The sequence below is a fragment of the Solanum pennellii genome, chromosome 12 (assembly GCF_001406875.1).
Source record: "Solanum pennellii chromosome 12, SPENNV200".
Classification (NCBI taxonomy): domain Eukaryota; kingdom Viridiplantae; phylum Streptophyta; class Magnoliopsida; order Solanales; family Solanaceae; genus Solanum; species Solanum pennellii.
Genome location: NC_028648.1, coordinates 78,537,798 through 78,555,924, shown reverse-complemented (window position 1 = coordinate 78,555,924; position 18,127 = coordinate 78,537,798). Strand labels below are relative to the sequence as shown.

Here is an 18,127-nt window from a genome sequence, read left to right as displayed (position 1 = left end):
AGCTGACACATGGAAATCACCTTATGGCAAGTGTTTAAATGTAAGACAATCCGAACAAGAGTTCCTATTGTTATTTTCCAAGTAATCATAAAAGAGATCTTATATATGCTCAAAGTGAGAAAATTCATGACACAACACATATTGAGGAAGAAGCAATTGCAATCAAAAAGGTCATTTATCATTGTGTTTCTATGAGTCTCAATAAGATGATTTTTAAGATTGATTCTTTAGGCATTATTCGAGTTCTTTCTTAAATTTGGGAGATTCCGTGGTAGATTTCAAATATAATAGGACACATTAAGTACCTAGCTCAGATATGTCATGCAAGACTTCAACATGTTTTCATAAAGGAAATTCGTTAGCAAATTAAATTACTAATGTAGCCTTTGAAAGGGTTGGACGACAATGTTTTTTCCACCTTCTGTGAACTTCCAAGCAATGAAAGAAAGATTATTAACTTAGAAAAGCCGCGAATACCTAATTTGAGAATACAACCAAGAGAAATAAAGGAGAATGACAACATACAGGAACACTATTTCATTATTACATGATATTAAACAGTAGTATATATCATGAAAATGGGGTTTCAGAAGATTTGAAACAAAAAATAATTTTGCTCAATATTCATACACAATTGAAGATTTCTTTTCAATTATTCAAAATTTACTAGATCAAAAGTGTTACTTCTTATAAAAAGAATTAGCCACTTTATAGAATATCATCAAAAAGGAAAAACCTGAAGAATCAACGACCAACTCTTTTTGGGATTCCACATAGAAAATGCAGCATCAAGTCTCACTGGAGGAACATATCCAGCCAAATCATCTCTCTCCTTACAAAAAGAAGTTTGTTGGTTAGAATTGGACAATAAAGAGATCAAAGAACTTTTTTTTTTTTGAAAAAATAGCACTCACCTTGCTCTGAACAGATCTAGAAAAGTGATTAGGAATGACAACAAACAAGGGAAGAAGAAATGAGATAACATTAGCTACTTACAAGGAATTGAGAGCTAGACCACAAGACTAGGTACCTTTACAATAACTATCTTAGGAAACTACTAAACCACCAGATTAAGTCTCCATCATTGAAATGGAGGAAGTAGAAAATTGAATGAAAGAAATGAAGAACAAAATACAAAAACATACCTCTACAAGCTAAGCAAGAATGATATTAGAAAGAATAAGAAAAAGGGGTTAATGACCCACAACAAATGGGGAAGGAAGGTGAATTCCACAATTCTCCAAGCAGCAATATGGGGGACAAGGAAGAGGATCACAAATTTATGAACTCTTATTTTTTAGGGTTTCTTTATGAATACCTAAAGGTTCATTTTAATGGGCTGGGCTTTTTCTTTTTGGTTAATCCTAGTTTTGAATTGGCCCATTCTTGTACATACTTTATTAATGAATAAAAAATGTTTGATACTCCAAATTAATTTTTATAAAAAAAAATCAAATTCTTATAAATTGTTAACATAATTCAGAAAAGATGTTTTATAATAATGCAAGATATCTAAATTAACTATAGATATAAAAATTATTTTAAAATCAATATTTTTAAACCCTTCTTGTAACCAATCAAACTCATATTTAATGCAACATCTATGCATGAAATGAATATGTATATATTATATTTAATATATATCATATTTGGGTCCTTTAACATATTCTAATCATGATTTTATGTTTGAAGCTTTTGAAATTATGGTTAATTTAGAATTAATAGTGATAATTACACTTGAATTTATTAATTTGAATGCACATGTAAATATATTTTTTTAGATATTATTCAGCTTATAACAAAAAGAATATATCTGAATATAGACATGTTTGCATGCAAGTTATTTTTAACATTGTCAAATAATTTCAAAAGTTTAAAATGACTTAAGAGTAGGTTTAACCAACTTTTACGGCAATTCAATCAGGCTCTAAGTAAAACTATATATATGTGTAAAATTCATAACAATAGTTCGACACAATCCTCAACTTGAATTATATAAATTTACTTTGAAGGAGGAACAATATTTTTGTGTATGATTGTCCCTTTAAAAGAGACTTAAGTGTTTGATTATAAAAAATAAGGATATTATTATTACATTTTCCTAGGAATACACTGTTTAAGTCTTCTTTGTTAAGAAAAGTTTCGCTCCAAAGTGGGACTTTTCTATACAAACCTTGATTAATCAACCCGACTCATTTTTATTAAATTCAGCTTAAGTTCTATTTAAAGAGGATGTGGTTTCAAAGTTTTAAAAATTGATTCTACTTTGTTAGACCCACAAATTAAAACTTGTTCAACTAGACAAACTTATGTACTAGTAAAAATTATCATCATTTCATAATTTATGCTACTCTCTCTCTCTCTTTTGCATGAGTAAGTAATAGTTGAGTGGTTAATGCGATCCCTTAGAAAACTTTATTATTGTGTTTCTCGATAACCCACTGTGCACCACTCTTTTTCTACCTTAGATTGTGCAATCCTATAGGTTACTCAATGTTTTTGTTCATCATCTTTTGTGCATTTCTTATCTTGGTCAATATCAACAACCTTTCATTTTCAATATATGAATCAATTTTCTTGCATTTTTTATTTGTATCTTCATGTTCCGTTGTTACCTTATTATTTTATTTCCTGTTTTTCTTGGATGTGTTTTATTTGCTTTTCAATATTATTTGCACGAAGCACATCATCTAAATTTCTTTTCTCCAATTCTGAAATAGAAAACATATCTTTATGTCTCTGAAATGAGTAAATCATATTTATAACAATCATGTTCTTGACATCTACGTGTAATGAACCATAATATCCAATTCAATGTGGAGAAAGCAGAATTTATATAATTAATTATATCATCTACTCTAGTAGTCATCTCAAAAGTGAGATGTGACACCAACATAGTTTGGACTTTATCAGTCAACTCTTTCTAGATATTTCATGTATTTATCTTTGGAAATAATCTGTCGGATTTGGTGTCTCCGGTCTTAATAGAAAAAAGTTAAACCTAAATCCACTATTAAGACTTGAGTCATCAACACAATTATTTCTTCTCAAAGTCAAATAAATGAAATAACTAAAAATAATGTTGACCGATGAAGTTTAGTCCATGTTGATGTCTCTTCTCACTTATGGACGACTATTTATAGCGTGAATGACATTTTTTATCTTGTCAATTTTGTTTTATCCACATTGAATTAGATCGGTGTTGATTATAGATAATTTTATGAAGATGCCAAGAATATTACTGCTTATAATAAATATGACTTACTTATTGTAGAGACAGAGATATGTTCTGTTTCAGAATTGGAAAAAGAGGTCTGAAAATTATTCTTCGTGCAAATGATATTGGAAAGGAAATTGAACATACTCAAGAAATTCTGAAAAAGGGATAAAGAGAAAAAGGAATATTTGAAGATATAAATAAAAGATGCAAGAAAATGATTCGCAAATTAGAATAAGAGGTTGCTAAAATTGAATAAGATGAGAAGTACGCGACAAAATGATGAACAAAAACATAAAGCATTTCATATAATTGCACAAGAAAAGGTAGAAGACGTCAGTAATCAAACTAAGGCAAAGAGAGCAGCGCAGTGGGATATTGAGCGACACAAGAATGAAGCTCTCCAAGTGATTGAATCCACCACTCAACTGCTACTGTTTTATGTAAAAGAAGAGAAAAGTAAAACATGAAATGATGATAATGAATAAAAGTATGTAAGTATCTCTAGTTGAACATGTTTTAAGTTTTGGAGTCCAACTAGTAGGATAAATTTTCTAATTTTGCAACCATCTCCTCTTTAAATAGATGTGAATATGAATGTGATAAAAATGATTGGGTTGATTAACCAAGATTCATATAGAAAAGGGTCACTTTGGTGCGAAGCTTTTCCTATCAAAGGTGACTTTAATATTTTAGTCCTATAAAAATGTAACAGTAGTATGTAGTTTGATGATTGACAAAGTATTTTAATGTTTTACAAAGTAAACTATGTTGCATTGTTTATCATCATCAAAAAATGAGAAATTGTTTGGAAATAGGTGAACATATAAATAGTTTAGATTATTAATAAACTTAACTGGGTTCACATGAATGCAGACAACATGTGTAGATATGAGACATTGCAGCAAAGAAGAAACTAATAAATTGCATAAATAAAAAGGAGCGAAAAAATAAACACTTAAAGAAAGAAGCAAAAAAGGGTAAAAGTATAGTCCAAAGAGGAATCAACGTTCCTAATAGGATGAAACTCCTCTAGTAATCTTGACCATGACATATATGGTAAGCATATATAATGCAAAAAAAATAAATCATGAAGATTTTACTAATATCGGACATGAAGTTCTTTTCAAACAAATTAAAAAATAAAATAAGACTTAAAACATTAAAAAAATGAATTAGGATGACAAATATGATAACTGACATACAGTATAAAATAGATACATAGTTGTAATAAAGTATTCATGTGTTTTCTACCATTATTTAATCATTATTATAATCATTATGTGCTTATGACGTGTGCTTCTTTGCATAACTTTTTTACAACTAATAAGCATGTTTGAAAGAAAATTTGAAGGGTTATGGAGCTTCAAAGTCGGAATAGAGGAACGAGGAATGTGATCAAGATTGAGTCTGAGATTCAAGAGTCAAATGGACATATAAAATATCAAGAAAATTGTGACAGTTCTACAACAAGTCGCATGCGGCTTGATCATGCTACCAGGCTTTTGCTGCATCAAGAGGAAAACATGGATCAAGGCTAAAAAGGAAGTTACCGATGTCAACTGTGGCCATACTATCCATTCCGGTTCGTGTGGTATTTATGAAAAATTAGAAATAATCTTAGGAATGGAAAGAAATTGTCTTACAATAGTCTTGTTTTTAAGGTGAGCTCATGTATCTAAAGACTAGGAAAAATCACTTATTCTATGAATTGAGTACTTACCAACTGCCCAAACATGGTGGTTTTGCTTCGAAACTATAAACCTACGTTTTTCTCAAATGGAGGAAATTCAAAACAAGAGTTCCAATGGTTATTGTTCAAGTAGTCATAAAAGAGATCTTATATATGCTCAAGTGGAGGAAATTCATTAGACAACAGATATTGAGGTAGAAGCAATTGCAATCAAAAGGTCATTTATCATTGTGTTTCTATGAGCCTCAATAAGATGATTTTTAAGATTTATTCTTTAGGAATTATTCAAGTTCTTTCTTAAATTGGGTCTGTGGTAGATTTCAACTATAATAGGACACATTAAGTATCTAGCTCAGTTATGTCATGTGAGACTTCAACATGTTTTCAGAAAGGAAATTAATTAGCAAATTAATTTACTAATGTAGCCTTTGAAAGGGTTGGACGACAATATTTTTTTCACCTTCTATGAACTTCCAAGCAACGAAAGAAAGATTATTAACTTAGAAAAGCCGCTAATACCTAATTTGAAAATACATCCTAGAGAAATAAAGAAAATGACAACATAGAGGAACGCTTTTTCATTATTACATGATATTAAACAGTAGTATATATCATGAAAATGGGGGTTTCAGAAGATTTGAAACAAAAAATAATTTGGCTCAATATTCATACACAATTGAAGATTTCTTTTCAATTATTCAAAATTTACTAGATCAAAAGTGTTACTTCTTTGTTTATAAAAAGAATTAGTCACTTTATATAATATCATCAGAAAGGAAAAACCTGAAGAATCAACGACCAACTCTTTTTTAGATTCCACATAGAAAATGCAGCATCAAGTCTTACTGGAGGAACATATCCAACCAAATCATCTTTATCCTAACAAACAAAAGTTTGTTGGTTAGAATTGGACAATAAAGATATCAAAGCACTTTCTTTTTTTTTTTTGAAAAAATAGCATTCACCTGGATCTGCTCATATCTAGAAATGTGATTAGGAAAGACAACAAACAAGGGAAGAAGAAATGAGATAACATTAACTACTTACAAGGAATTGAGAGTCAGACCACAGGACTAGGCACCTCTACAAAGAACTATCTTAGGCAACCACTACATCACCGGATTAAGTCTCCATCATTGAAATGGAGGAAGTCAAAAATTGAGGGAAATAAATGAAGAACAAAATACAAAAACATACCGCTGCAAGCTAAGCAAGGATGATACTAGGAAGAAGAACAGAAAGGGATTAATGACCCACAACAAATGGGGGAGGAAGGTGGAATACCACAAAGCTCTAAGCAGCAGTTTTGAGGACACTGAAGAGGAGCACAAATTTATGAACCCTTATTTTTTAGGGTTTCTTTTTAAGTACCTAAAGGTTCATTTTAATGGGTTGGGCTTTTTCTTTTTGGGCTAATCCTAGTTTTGGATTAGCCAGTGCTTGTACATACTCTATTAAAAAATAAAAAGAGTTTGATGCTCCAAATTAATTTTTTTTAAAGAAAATCAAATTGTTTTAAATTGTAAACACAATTCCAATTGTTATGACCAACTGCAATCGCGATAAGTTTTAACATAGTAATAATTAATTATTAGTTAACAAAATTAACTATAGGTATAAAAACTATACTAAAATCAAGATTTTAAAACCTTTCTTCTAACTAATCAAACTCATTTAATTCAACATGTATGCAAGAAATCACTATGCATATATTATATTTAATTCATATCATATTTGGGTCCTCTAACATATTGTGAACACGATTTAAAGTTTCAAGCTTTTGAAATTACAGATAATTTAGAATTAATAGTGGTAATTACACCCAAATTTATTAATTTGCATGCACCTGTAAATATATATTTATAGATATTATTCGGATTATAACAGAAAAGAATATATTTGAATTTAGACATGTTTACACGAGAGTTATCCTATTTCATATCACTACATGTGAGACACTAAATCGAGTCAAATAAAGTTCCTAAAGTATTATATTATGATCCAATAACTTGTGCAGATTCATTATAATTACTGATATTATTCCTCAAAATTTTGAATTAAACCTTTTCATATACAAATGCTCCTTAACTAATTGCAATATAATGAAAGCAAAGATTTTTTTTTACTACGAAACAACTTCCTTTTCAACATATGTATTCTTTGACAATTTAGAGTTCTTATTATTAGTTCTTTTTTTTTGTAATATATTAAATTATTTAGAGTTTAATTTTGAGTTAATTGGTAAAGGACAAATACATAATTGAAAGAGACTTTATATATACTATTTATTATAAATTTAGGAAAAAATGGTCAAAAGTCCCCCCAATCTATATTTGGATTTTTAACTACACATATACTTTAACTTTACAAGAGATCACTGTAATGACTCGGAGGGTCAATCGTTTAACATGAATTAATTAATTGTTGGGTCATTGGAGATAAATGACTTAATCGATAATTAGTGGGCTAAAGTGATCAAATATTTAAGACCTTATACCATTAGGGACATGTATTAAATATAAGTTAGTGGATTTTGTAGGTTTTAATAAACTGTTGATTTTTTTTTGTTATTAAAAAAAAGAGTCAGAAAACACAAATGAAAAAGGGAGAGGAATAACGTAACCTAGCGCAGCATCGATCAAAGAGAAAAAAAAAAAGAAATTTGCAGATACCCCTCGGCCATTTTCAATTCTTGGTAGGCATGCATTAGTTACTTTATATTACTTTATATAAAATATAGAGAATATTTAATTGTTCATTATATATAGAATTGGAAGAAGTATATTGGTTGGAAGTCTTAGGGGGGGGGGGGGNGGGGGGGGGGACAAGATGGAGGTTGACATTAATATTGAATTCATTCTTTCTGTAGAGAAAAATAGATTGAAATTTATTAGATACTTTATTTATACATTTGGATGGATGGGTTATTAGTTAGGGTGCGTGTATTAAGAGAATTGTCATGGTTGCCGGTACTGATTCATAACCGGTTGGCTTCCATTTTTAATTAATACCATTTTATTATCATATTATAAAGTAAGAATTAATATATTGAGATAGGTAATTAGATATTAGGGGTATTATATTACTTGAATACGTTGAAGTTTTAATAATTGGAGGAACTGATACTTAAATTACGCCTAAGTAAATGCTCTTGTGCAAATGTTTCATTAATGGCTATATATATATATGTTATGATATTATGATTGAACGGAAAGAAAAGAGATTTGGAATAAGGAATTGGCAGTGATATATGTATTGGAGTTGGATATGAAAGTGGTTGATTTCTATTGTCTAATCATTGTCCAATGATGGCCTAATCATTGGACAATGATGGTCTAATCATTGGACAATGATCCTTGGGAAGTTTAAGTGAGGAATAGTGATAGTTAATTAGTAAATGTAAGAGTTATTGCTGCACACATATTTTATCTTTGTGCTTTCTTTTAAAATTAATATATATATATATATATATATATGGTACCACATTATTATTAAAGTTATGATTTAGTGATAGAACTAATCAAATATTAGATTAATATGTTATATGAATATCATTAAATTTATGATATTGGGGAATTATGCTTTAAACTTAGACTTGAAATTTGGAAATATGAGAATTTATATGTTAACTTAATTATAAATTTGGATAAGCTTTTCGGTCTAAGCTAAACCTATATGACATAAGTGTTGTTAGTGTCGGAATCTAATTCTGACTATATACTTGAATAGATTGCATTGGTTTGAAAGCTCAACGAAAGGGGAAAACTCAAGTCCCGGAGTGATTGTTCATTGATTTGAGGCAAGTGGGTTTCCAAACTCTTGTTAAGCGTATGAAATTCGTGTATTTCCTTGTGTGGTGTTGAGAATGATTTGGAGACTTGTTGCTTATTTGTTGGTATTGTATTCCTTGTTGCAAATTGTGCTTTGTTATCAAAATGGCTATCTCCTCATTTTTTTTAGTATGTAATTCACACTGCATTTGAAATATGGTTGTGATAAGAGTTATGTGATAAGAGGATGTACCATTTCGAGGGTCGTATCGCACGCCGTGATGGATATTATATTTCGAGGGACGTATCGCACGCCGCGGCAGTTACTATTATCGAGGGTCGTGTCGTGCACCGCGACAGATGCATGGAGAGATATGTCCCCCATGGGTCCCGGACTAAGAGACAGCGGGTGTGTATCGTTAGGAAAGACATGCATCACTATATTCGACATAGCATCTCATGGCATTGCACATTTTTATTATTGATGAACTTGAACACGTGTTTTGCTGATCTTGTGAGTGTTTCTCTGTGAAGCTTGTGACTGTTGAATATTGAGTTGTTATTGAGAATGTGTAAACTGATAGAGTGTGGTTATTGAGTTGTGTGTTTGGTAAACTGTAAACTGTTAGGCTGTAGCGTGGAGGTTTAGATAGGGTGTAAGGAGTAACCGTATTTTGTTCACTTAACTTGTGTTTAGAGATTTGCTTGTTGTGTACCGTGTGGTTTGGTACTCACCCCTTGCTTCTACAAATTTTTGTAGGTTACGAGCCCAGATCTTCGTGATACCTGTCATTCTTTTCGTTTCTGAGGCATCTTGTGGAGGGTTGTGAGGTAGCTGCTTGTCATCTCAGCGAACTTTCTTACTCCAATTTATGACTTTGTTTTTACTTGAAAGACAACTTCATTTTAGACTTCTATTTTATTTCAATTATAATATTTACATTAGAGGCTTGTGCACGTGACAATCTGGTTTTGGGGATTGAATTAATATGACTTGATTTCATAATAGAAATTGTTGTTGGATTGTCATTTACTTCCGCACTTTGTTAGATATTGGGTTTTAGGCTGACTTGTCTTGGTGGGATAAGACGAGTGCCATCACACCCATTTTTGGGTCGTGACAATCACCCACCTTAACTGTTTATAATAGTAATAATTATCTCCCTAAATGCTTAGTTGACAATGTGAGTGTATTTCACTCTCTTTGAGAGAGTGAACTTCAAAAATACGGGCGGACCCGCATGGAGTCCGCCGATGTCACACCCCGAGCCTACACCCTGGACATGGCCAGCACCTAATGACCATTGTTGGTCTTGACGAATCCTTGGTCTGACTTACTTACTCAGCAGAAGATTTAACTTAGCTCAAATATGAATTAAGAACATTCTTGAAAAAAATACTTAATACACAATAGTCTGGCCAAAATGGTACTCAAATTCTCATAGCAAAACATCTGCAGTTAAAAAAAGACACTCAAACTGACTACCTGAGTGTCTATGAAGTCTCCACAATACTAAGATGGATGTTGGGACAGACCCCACAACATCCTATTCATGAAATACTAGAAAGAGAATAAAAGTGGCCTCCGAATACAAGAAGGCTCACCATTGACTACGAATGCTTAATTGGATCAACGAGGCGCTGGGTGCTGATCCTGGTTGCCTGCGTCTGCATCATAAGATGATGCAGGCCAACTGACATCAATACATTGAATGTACGAGTATGCAAGTTTTAAAGCTAAACAACAACTTAAAGCTGAAAGGATTAAAAAGAACTAATCTTGGCTCTGCTCAACTCATGAAATACTAACTCAATATAAAGCAGTAACGACACATGTAATATATATATATATATATATATATATATATATATATGATAAAACTTACAAAATAGTGTAAACAACTTAGTTCGTTAGAGATAATTTGATATCAAACTCAACTTTACTTATAATGAAAGTAATATAGTTTCTGTGAGCGATTCTTTGACCGACAACCATCACCATGAGCATAAGCGGTTTACAACGTCTTACATCATGTTGCAAGAGGACCGCTCTATACCTTTCCATCGGTATAGAACATGAACTACTAAGTGGATCCACTAGTCTGTGCTAAAAAGTATTAAGGAATCATCTAAAAAGTATGATCATTTCTCTGTCCATGTTGGCTACATGGTTTATGGAGACTTGAGTTGTTATGAACTCGCGCCCCCACATCGGTGCTCAATACTACTCCCAAAATACTTAGCTCATGTGTTCTTAAAACAACTATTCTCTGGTTTGAGGTAATTGCTCAAACTTATCTTTAAAATCTCTCTTTGAATTCATAGTTTCCTTTTTTCTAAAATTAACCAAAGGCTCTGTGGAAATCTAGCTTCCTTTCTTTTCTCAAAATGTGAAACATATGTAACTCTTAGGGACTACTTAGTTCCTTTATAGCTTTTTGAGAAATGCAATAACTCTTTACTCTTTGCTTTACTTGAAACTTAACTCTTAGGGAATACTTAGTTCCTTTATAACTATTGAGATTTAACTCAACTCATTGATCTTTGCTCAACTTGTATCTTGAGCCTTAAAAAAAAGTTAAAATGTTTGTTTAAGACTCTTGAAAAGTTTAAGAACTTACTTTGACTTGCTCTTTAACTTTTAGACTTGACTTTTAACTTCTTTGACTTTCATCTTAATTTTCCTTGAATTAGATTATGGATTCAAGGATCATGATCTCATGTTTATGGATGATTTTCATGATGTTTTGGTGTACTTTAGAGTGTTAGAATCAACTAAGAGACATAGGTACATCACTTAGGAACTAGTACGAAAAAATGAGGGAAAATAGGGTCTCTAGGTGACTTTGGCGCTCTGAGAAGCACTGGGCGCCAAAGCCTAACGGACAGACACTTTCCTCGAACACTCTAACTGGCGCAGCGCACCAGATTCTGTCCTTAGGGGATCTGGTTGGCGCGGTGCCCCTAGGCCTATCAGACGGGATTTTCAATTTTTCTTCTTCGATTTTCATTCTAACCCTTCTAAAATCCCATGAAATTTTTCCCCAACACTTAAGATCACTAATATTCTCAATACCCAATCGATTAGCCTTTTAAAACATCCCGGAAACATGAATCAAAACAACTAAAAGTATACTTCAACTCAAACAAAGAGAATTCAACAATTGTTTATTAAGAACTATGATGTTCATCATTCAATCTACTCTAAATGCGCTGAATTAAACATGTTCATGTGTGGGTGAAAGAACCCAACACAAAAAGATCTCATATACCTTATAGGGATCACCCCCGACGAATTCAACTCGAAGATCTTGGCGCTCTTGATGAATTCTTGGTCTTTTCTCCTTTATACTTCTTCTCTTCTCTTTTCTCCCAAGCCATAAGCGTATTGAAATTTTCTAAAACTGACTTAACACTTAGTTGTATTCCTAATAAACCCTTAAAAAAAATTAGGAAATAGTAGGGCAAAAAGACTATTTTGCGCTTACTAATATTCAGATTGGACTTTCCTCGATCCAACATCCCAACTTCTGATAGTCATATCTCCCTCATACGACACCAAAAATGCTCAAACTTGACGACGTTGGAAAGATCTCTTCAAGGACTTTCCAACCATATAAAGAACTAACCCTAACTCATCCTGAGTTAGAAGTTGTGGCAGTTTGAAAATGACCAAAAACTCACTTTTTACACTTGGGAAATTTTCAAGATATTTTTCCTGTTCTTTCCAAATATAACTATTCTTAGTTTCTTTATTTAATCCTAGATATTTCGGTTTACAAGATGTTACAGTCGGGTGCTCGAGCACCTATAAACTTCGTTACAGAATATATATATATATATTTATGTAGAAATTAAGTGTAATTTGTATAAAATTAACCTAAAGCACCCAATGAGTAAATGATCAAATTGGCCAAATGGCGGCTCTTGGGTGGGTGCTTAAGACTATTTTAGTGTTGTTGAACCAGGGTTTGAATGTTATAGTTAATATATATTTTTTATAATTTCACTCCGCCACATTCAAAGCACCCATAATGTTTAAATTCTAGATCTGCCACTGATCAAAAACTATAACCAAAACTTTATATATAATTTTTTTATAAATATATGTATTCTTAATTATTTATGTTTTTTATTTATTTTTATTCTTCTCCATAGAAATATAAAACAAATCTCTTCATCATTCACCACCTCTAAATAAGACTGGTCACCGCCATAGTCGTTGTTGCCACCACCGTTTTTACTGAATTCTTTTTTGTTGATTGCAAATAAATTTACAAAGTCATGTAATACTCTTGCAAAATCAATCTACCTAAATAAATAAAAAGAATTAGAGGAGGAAAAAATCATGAGGAAGCTGATGATGAAACTAATGGGGTTGGAAATCATGAACAGCTTGGAGATATTATAAATGAAGATGATAAAGATGTGCAAAGGTGTGAATCTTGATGTAAATTAGGGAGGTGATAAAGATGGATGTGGAGGTGGTAACGATTATTTCGCATATGAGAATGGTGCAAAGTGTGTTACTAAAAATTCGAATATAGATCGAAGGGTATTTGATCATTTTCTCTAAATTTAGTGATTCATAAATATACCTGTCCTTGTTAACTAGTAATGAATCTTTCTATTACAATTCTACTAAACGCTAAGTTGACACTATAATAAAAATAACTTTTAGCGATATAAAATATTGACATTAATAAAAAGTGTTAAAGTCTTTACCGGCACTAGTTAAGTGTCATTAGAATCAATGTCGATAAAGGCTTTAGGGACATATACAAAGAGTGATAACTATCGCTAAAAATATATATTTAGCGCCAATTAAGAATTAATTACCGCTAATTATCATTTTTGTCGTAGTATGATAACCATTGGTTATTGCATTTGTAAGTTTTTGATATGCAATATTGTTGTTGCTACACTAAAGTGGATAGATCTAAAATGCTAAAAATAGTTCTCAACCCTCATCAATGCCAATTAATTTGTCACTTTCCTTAAAATAAAATAAAAATAATAATTAAAAAACCCATCTATATTAAATTTGACATCATCTGGATAGGTTCTTATCAAGAAAAAATCTGTTTTTAAATAAATATACTACTTTATAAAGATTATTCCCAAGAAATCATCAAATTGAGATTTGGCAAAGGTTTTTGGCAGTATTGTTTTTTTCCTGTTGAAAAAACAATTTACTTAGTTTAGAGAATTGAGATATTTGATTAAACAAATGCACGTTAATTAAATAGGATAGCGATACGTCATAAATGAATTTGTTAATTGTGGTTATTATTTAGGTTGTTAAAGATGGGGGGGGGGGCAAAATAGATTCAAAAGGTTGACGTCAAGGCATTTTAGGTCCGAATAGTAGAAGAAGAGTAATTTTGGAGTTATTCTTTTTTAAACAAACTAAAAAAGGAAACTAAGTTATTCTTTTTTAAACGGAGGAAATAGTAATTTTTAGTGTTTTAATTTAAAATAAGTGATTTTTCATGATATCAAAAACTTATATCATTAGATGAGTGATATTTTATGTAGTTAAGAAATTATATTAAATAAGTATTGTATTACTTAATTAAATATTTGTTCAATCAAAAATCTATCTGAAACAACTTTTCTATCTTCTCAGGATAGGATAAGGTTTAGATTTGTATATACTATCAACCACCATCAATCATCAGAGCCAACCTATGAAAATTGCACTAGATTTTGTTATTATAACAAGATACAAGTGTAAGAACAAAGATAATTATTCCTTTTATATCCTCTTTTTATACGATTTAATTAAGAGTAATTTAATTTTAAAAACGCCTCTTATTTGCTAAAAGCACCATTATATACCCAAGCGGGAGTATCACTCACATATTTGGAAGTTGGAATCATCATTTGCTAACCTATAAAATCTAAATTTTATGATCAGTGCACTAATAAATTTTAGAAAGTTTTGCTTAACTATAAATTAATTGTAAAAATAGAAAAAAAAAAGATTCTTTAGAAAGCTCCAAAAAGTGCATTCTTCGAGCCCTTGTTATATTCGAGATTGTTTATATTACTCCCTACGTTTAAAAGAAATGACATTCTTTTCTTTTTATATTTGATTCAAAAAGAATATTTTTTTTCTTTTTAGGCAGTATTTTCACTTTAGTTTTCCACATGTTTAAGGTCACAAAGTTAAAGGACAATTTTGTACATTTGACATAACTTTATTTTAGGAGCACAAGATTCAAAAGTCTTCTTAATTTACTTAAACTCAGCATCAAGTCAAACCAGGTCATTCTTTGCGAAACGAAGATACTATTATATTTGAGATACATCAATATTCGATTTGGCAATTTTTGTTTTAATGCGAACTCCAAAATTATTGTGGCCCTCCCTTTATGGAATGGAGTCTGCCTTTTTTTTGTTTGTTTGTTTGTTTATCAATATTTCATCATGTTAATCAACATATGTGACATGAGAAATTTCATGAGAACTAAATTTCTGCTTCAGAATCTCTCAAGTAGTGCTGATAAATTGTAAACATTGAAATATTGATAGTCAAGTACTTGGTGTATGAACAAAATGCTTCGGAGAATTGAAAATAAGTATAAATTTGGAGATTTTCAAATAGAATAATCTTTTGAATTACTATTGAATTCATGGATAGGTAAGAGAGGTGACAAAATAAAATATCTTATTAGCCAGAGGAAAAAAAAAAAGCAAAAGTGATTTTGCAGTAGCATTTGTTATACATTAAGAACCATTTCAATGGAACAGAAAATATTAAGGATCAAAATAAAATAAATTGACCTTGCTTATTTGGTGGATAGAAACAACTTCTTATAAGCCTCGGTTAAAGCCACATTTGTGGTGCTAAAACCACCATCAATAATTAAATTCAAACCACTCACATATTTAGAATCATCACTTGCCAAATACAACACTCCATTTGCTACATCTTGTTCCTCCAATAAAACTCCTTTCAAATTTCCTGCTTCACCAAACCATTTCTCTGCCATTTCTCTCTCAGTTATTCCGAGCGCGTTCAACGTAAGTTGTGTGCTAATTACATAAGGAGAAACACAATTAACTCTTATTCCATATTTCCCTAATTCGACTCCAACATTCTTTGAGAGTCCCAAAAGTGCATTCTTTGACGCTGTATAGGTATGTGGCGAATCAATGCAGGACTCTGTCACCATACTTGCTGTGAAAATAATAACTCCTTTATTAGCCGGAATCATCACTCTAGCAGCATGTTTCGCGCAAAAAAATCCCCCAACAACGTTTACATCAAACACATTCTTAATTATATCGTAATCTACCTCTAAGATGCTGGAAATTGGCTTACCAACTATACCAGCGTTACTAAACATTATGTCGAGCTTACCAAATTTAACAATTGTTGCATCTACAGCATTTTGAACGTCAGATTCAATCGCAACATTACAATGGACAAACATTATGTGTTCTGTGCCAATTTGTTTTACCAATGAATTTCCGAGATCGTCTTGAATATCTGCAATTATTACTTTTGCACCATGTTGAACAAAAAGTTTAGCTGTGGCTGCTCCTATGCCACTAGCTCCACCAGTTATAAATGCTACTTTACCTTCTAACCTGCAAAGATATAGTAAAATTAGTTAAAATAAAAGAGGAGCACTATAAATTAAGAAGAAAAAAAACTAACTTTTGAGCTATTGGGGATTGAAGAGATGAGGTAGTCATTTTCTCATATATAGCACTTATTAATACGCTTTAGAGAATGCTTTTAGAGCCTCTATTTATAGGAAATGAAGCATACAATTAAATTATGTTTTTCTTTTGTGATGGAATCATTACATAATTTGGGTTTACTTTTTATAAAATTGCATAGTTTCTTTGGAAATTTGTGATCATCAAGTTCGCAAGTTAATTAAGAAAAATAAAGTATATGTGAAAGTGTGTACATATGTATATGTGGTTATAGGGAAAAATCAAGGAAAAATAAATAAACTTAATAGCGTCAAAAAATAGTTCCTCAAATACAAAATAAAAGGAGTTCATCATCTAGGTAAAATATACTATTTTTATTTTTATTGCATTAATCGACATAAAAATTAATAGTTTTATTTATACTCTTCAATTGCAGTTTTACGCTTTAAAAACTAACATCCTTCCATTAATTTTATTTTAAAAAATCGAAATCCTATTTTTTCTATGTCACCCCAATTTTTGTTTTGGATAAATTTTGTCTCATCAAGTGGATGAATATTTAGTTTTTTTAACAATTTTTATTAAGTTAACATCAAAAGTGCAGTAATTTTATACCATAACTAAGAGGACGAATTTTGCTCCACCGTATAAAATAAGGATTATTTTAAAACCAAGACAAATAATATTGGAGTATTTTTGGGCCTTTTCTCCATAGTTTTTTGATACTTTCATTTGCATCAAATGACAAAAATAGTCTCTTATGTTTGAGGGTGTGTCCAAAATAATTCCTTGAATATGATTTAATAATTTTAGTCTTTTAAATTTGTTATAAGTTAATGTTAAATTGTCCCTTGACAATTTTGATCATTTGAGTTTATAAAAAATTACTATTACTTTTAGTCTTTGTTATATTATTTAAATCTATTTGTTAAATGATCTATGAGTTATAATTTTCTCAGTAAGAACTCATATTTAGAGTTGCACTTACTGAAAAAAAGGTCAAAATTGAGGGGCAAAATCGATGATAGGATAAAATCAAGGAAATATAGTCTGACTTCATAATGTTAGAAAATAGTGTCTCAAACATACAAAAACAAAGAGATTCTGAAATACATGTAAAGTATACTAATCTCGATTTTTATTATAGAATCGATATAAAAATAATTATTTTTATTTATATTCTTCAACTAGAGTTTACACTTTGATAATCGACATCGTTCCATTAATTTTCATTAAAAAAAATTGATGGACTCTATTTTTTTGAAAAATAAAACTAAGAAAACAATCACAGTTATTTGGAACTTTTATGCGCAACTAGTTGATAAACGACTACCTATTTTTTAAAAAACTTTTTTATTATTTTCGTGTATTTTTATTGTGAAAAAATTTGGTAGATTCATTCGTCGATTTTCGTACTATATAATTGACATTTCAATATCTCTCTCGGTTTCGTCCATTAATTTTTTACTTGTTTTTAGTAGTGACTTTTTATATAATTTCCGATATTTGTAATTTTGTTTTGAAGTCTAGTGCAATTTTTTAGTGTGTGATTTTTACTAATTTTTTAACATCTTTTTATTGTCTAATGTAGTTTTTGTGTTCCATATTTTAGAATTTGATGAATTAAATACCTTTTGTATAGTTCCCGTCAAATACAGTTCAATAAAATGTTTTCCTAGACTAAATGTTAAACTTTTGGCAAACTAAACTGGTCAAAAAGTGTTGAATTCATACTTAAGGGACTAATTTGAATTTATCTTCAAATATGAGGGA

General features: G+C 30.7%; 1 protein-coding gene and 1 long non-coding RNA gene across 2 annotated transcripts; both read right to left on the bottom strand.

Moving 5' to 3' along the window:
* Positions 1-568: 568 nt before the first annotated feature.
* On the bottom strand, positions 569-6,225 carry LOC107006943. Its single transcript, XR_001454991.2, has 3 exons — positions 5,958-6,225; positions 5,694-5,789; positions 569-832 (listed from the first exon to the last, which is right to left on the bottom strand). It is a non-coding gene; the product is annotated as an uncharacterized LOC107006943 (long non-coding RNA).
* A 9,222-nt stretch (positions 6,226-15,447) lies between these two features.
* LOC107006555 (secoisolariciresinol dehydrogenase-like) lies at positions 15,448-16,275 on the bottom strand. Its single transcript, XM_027913288.1, has one exon. It carries the CDS (start codon positions 16,120-16,122, stop codon positions 15,475-15,477), a length of 648 nt encoding a protein of 215 aa, XP_027769089.1. The 5' UTR covers positions 16,123-16,275; the 3' UTR covers positions 15,448-15,474.
* Positions 16,276-18,127: the final 1,852 nt, after the last annotated feature.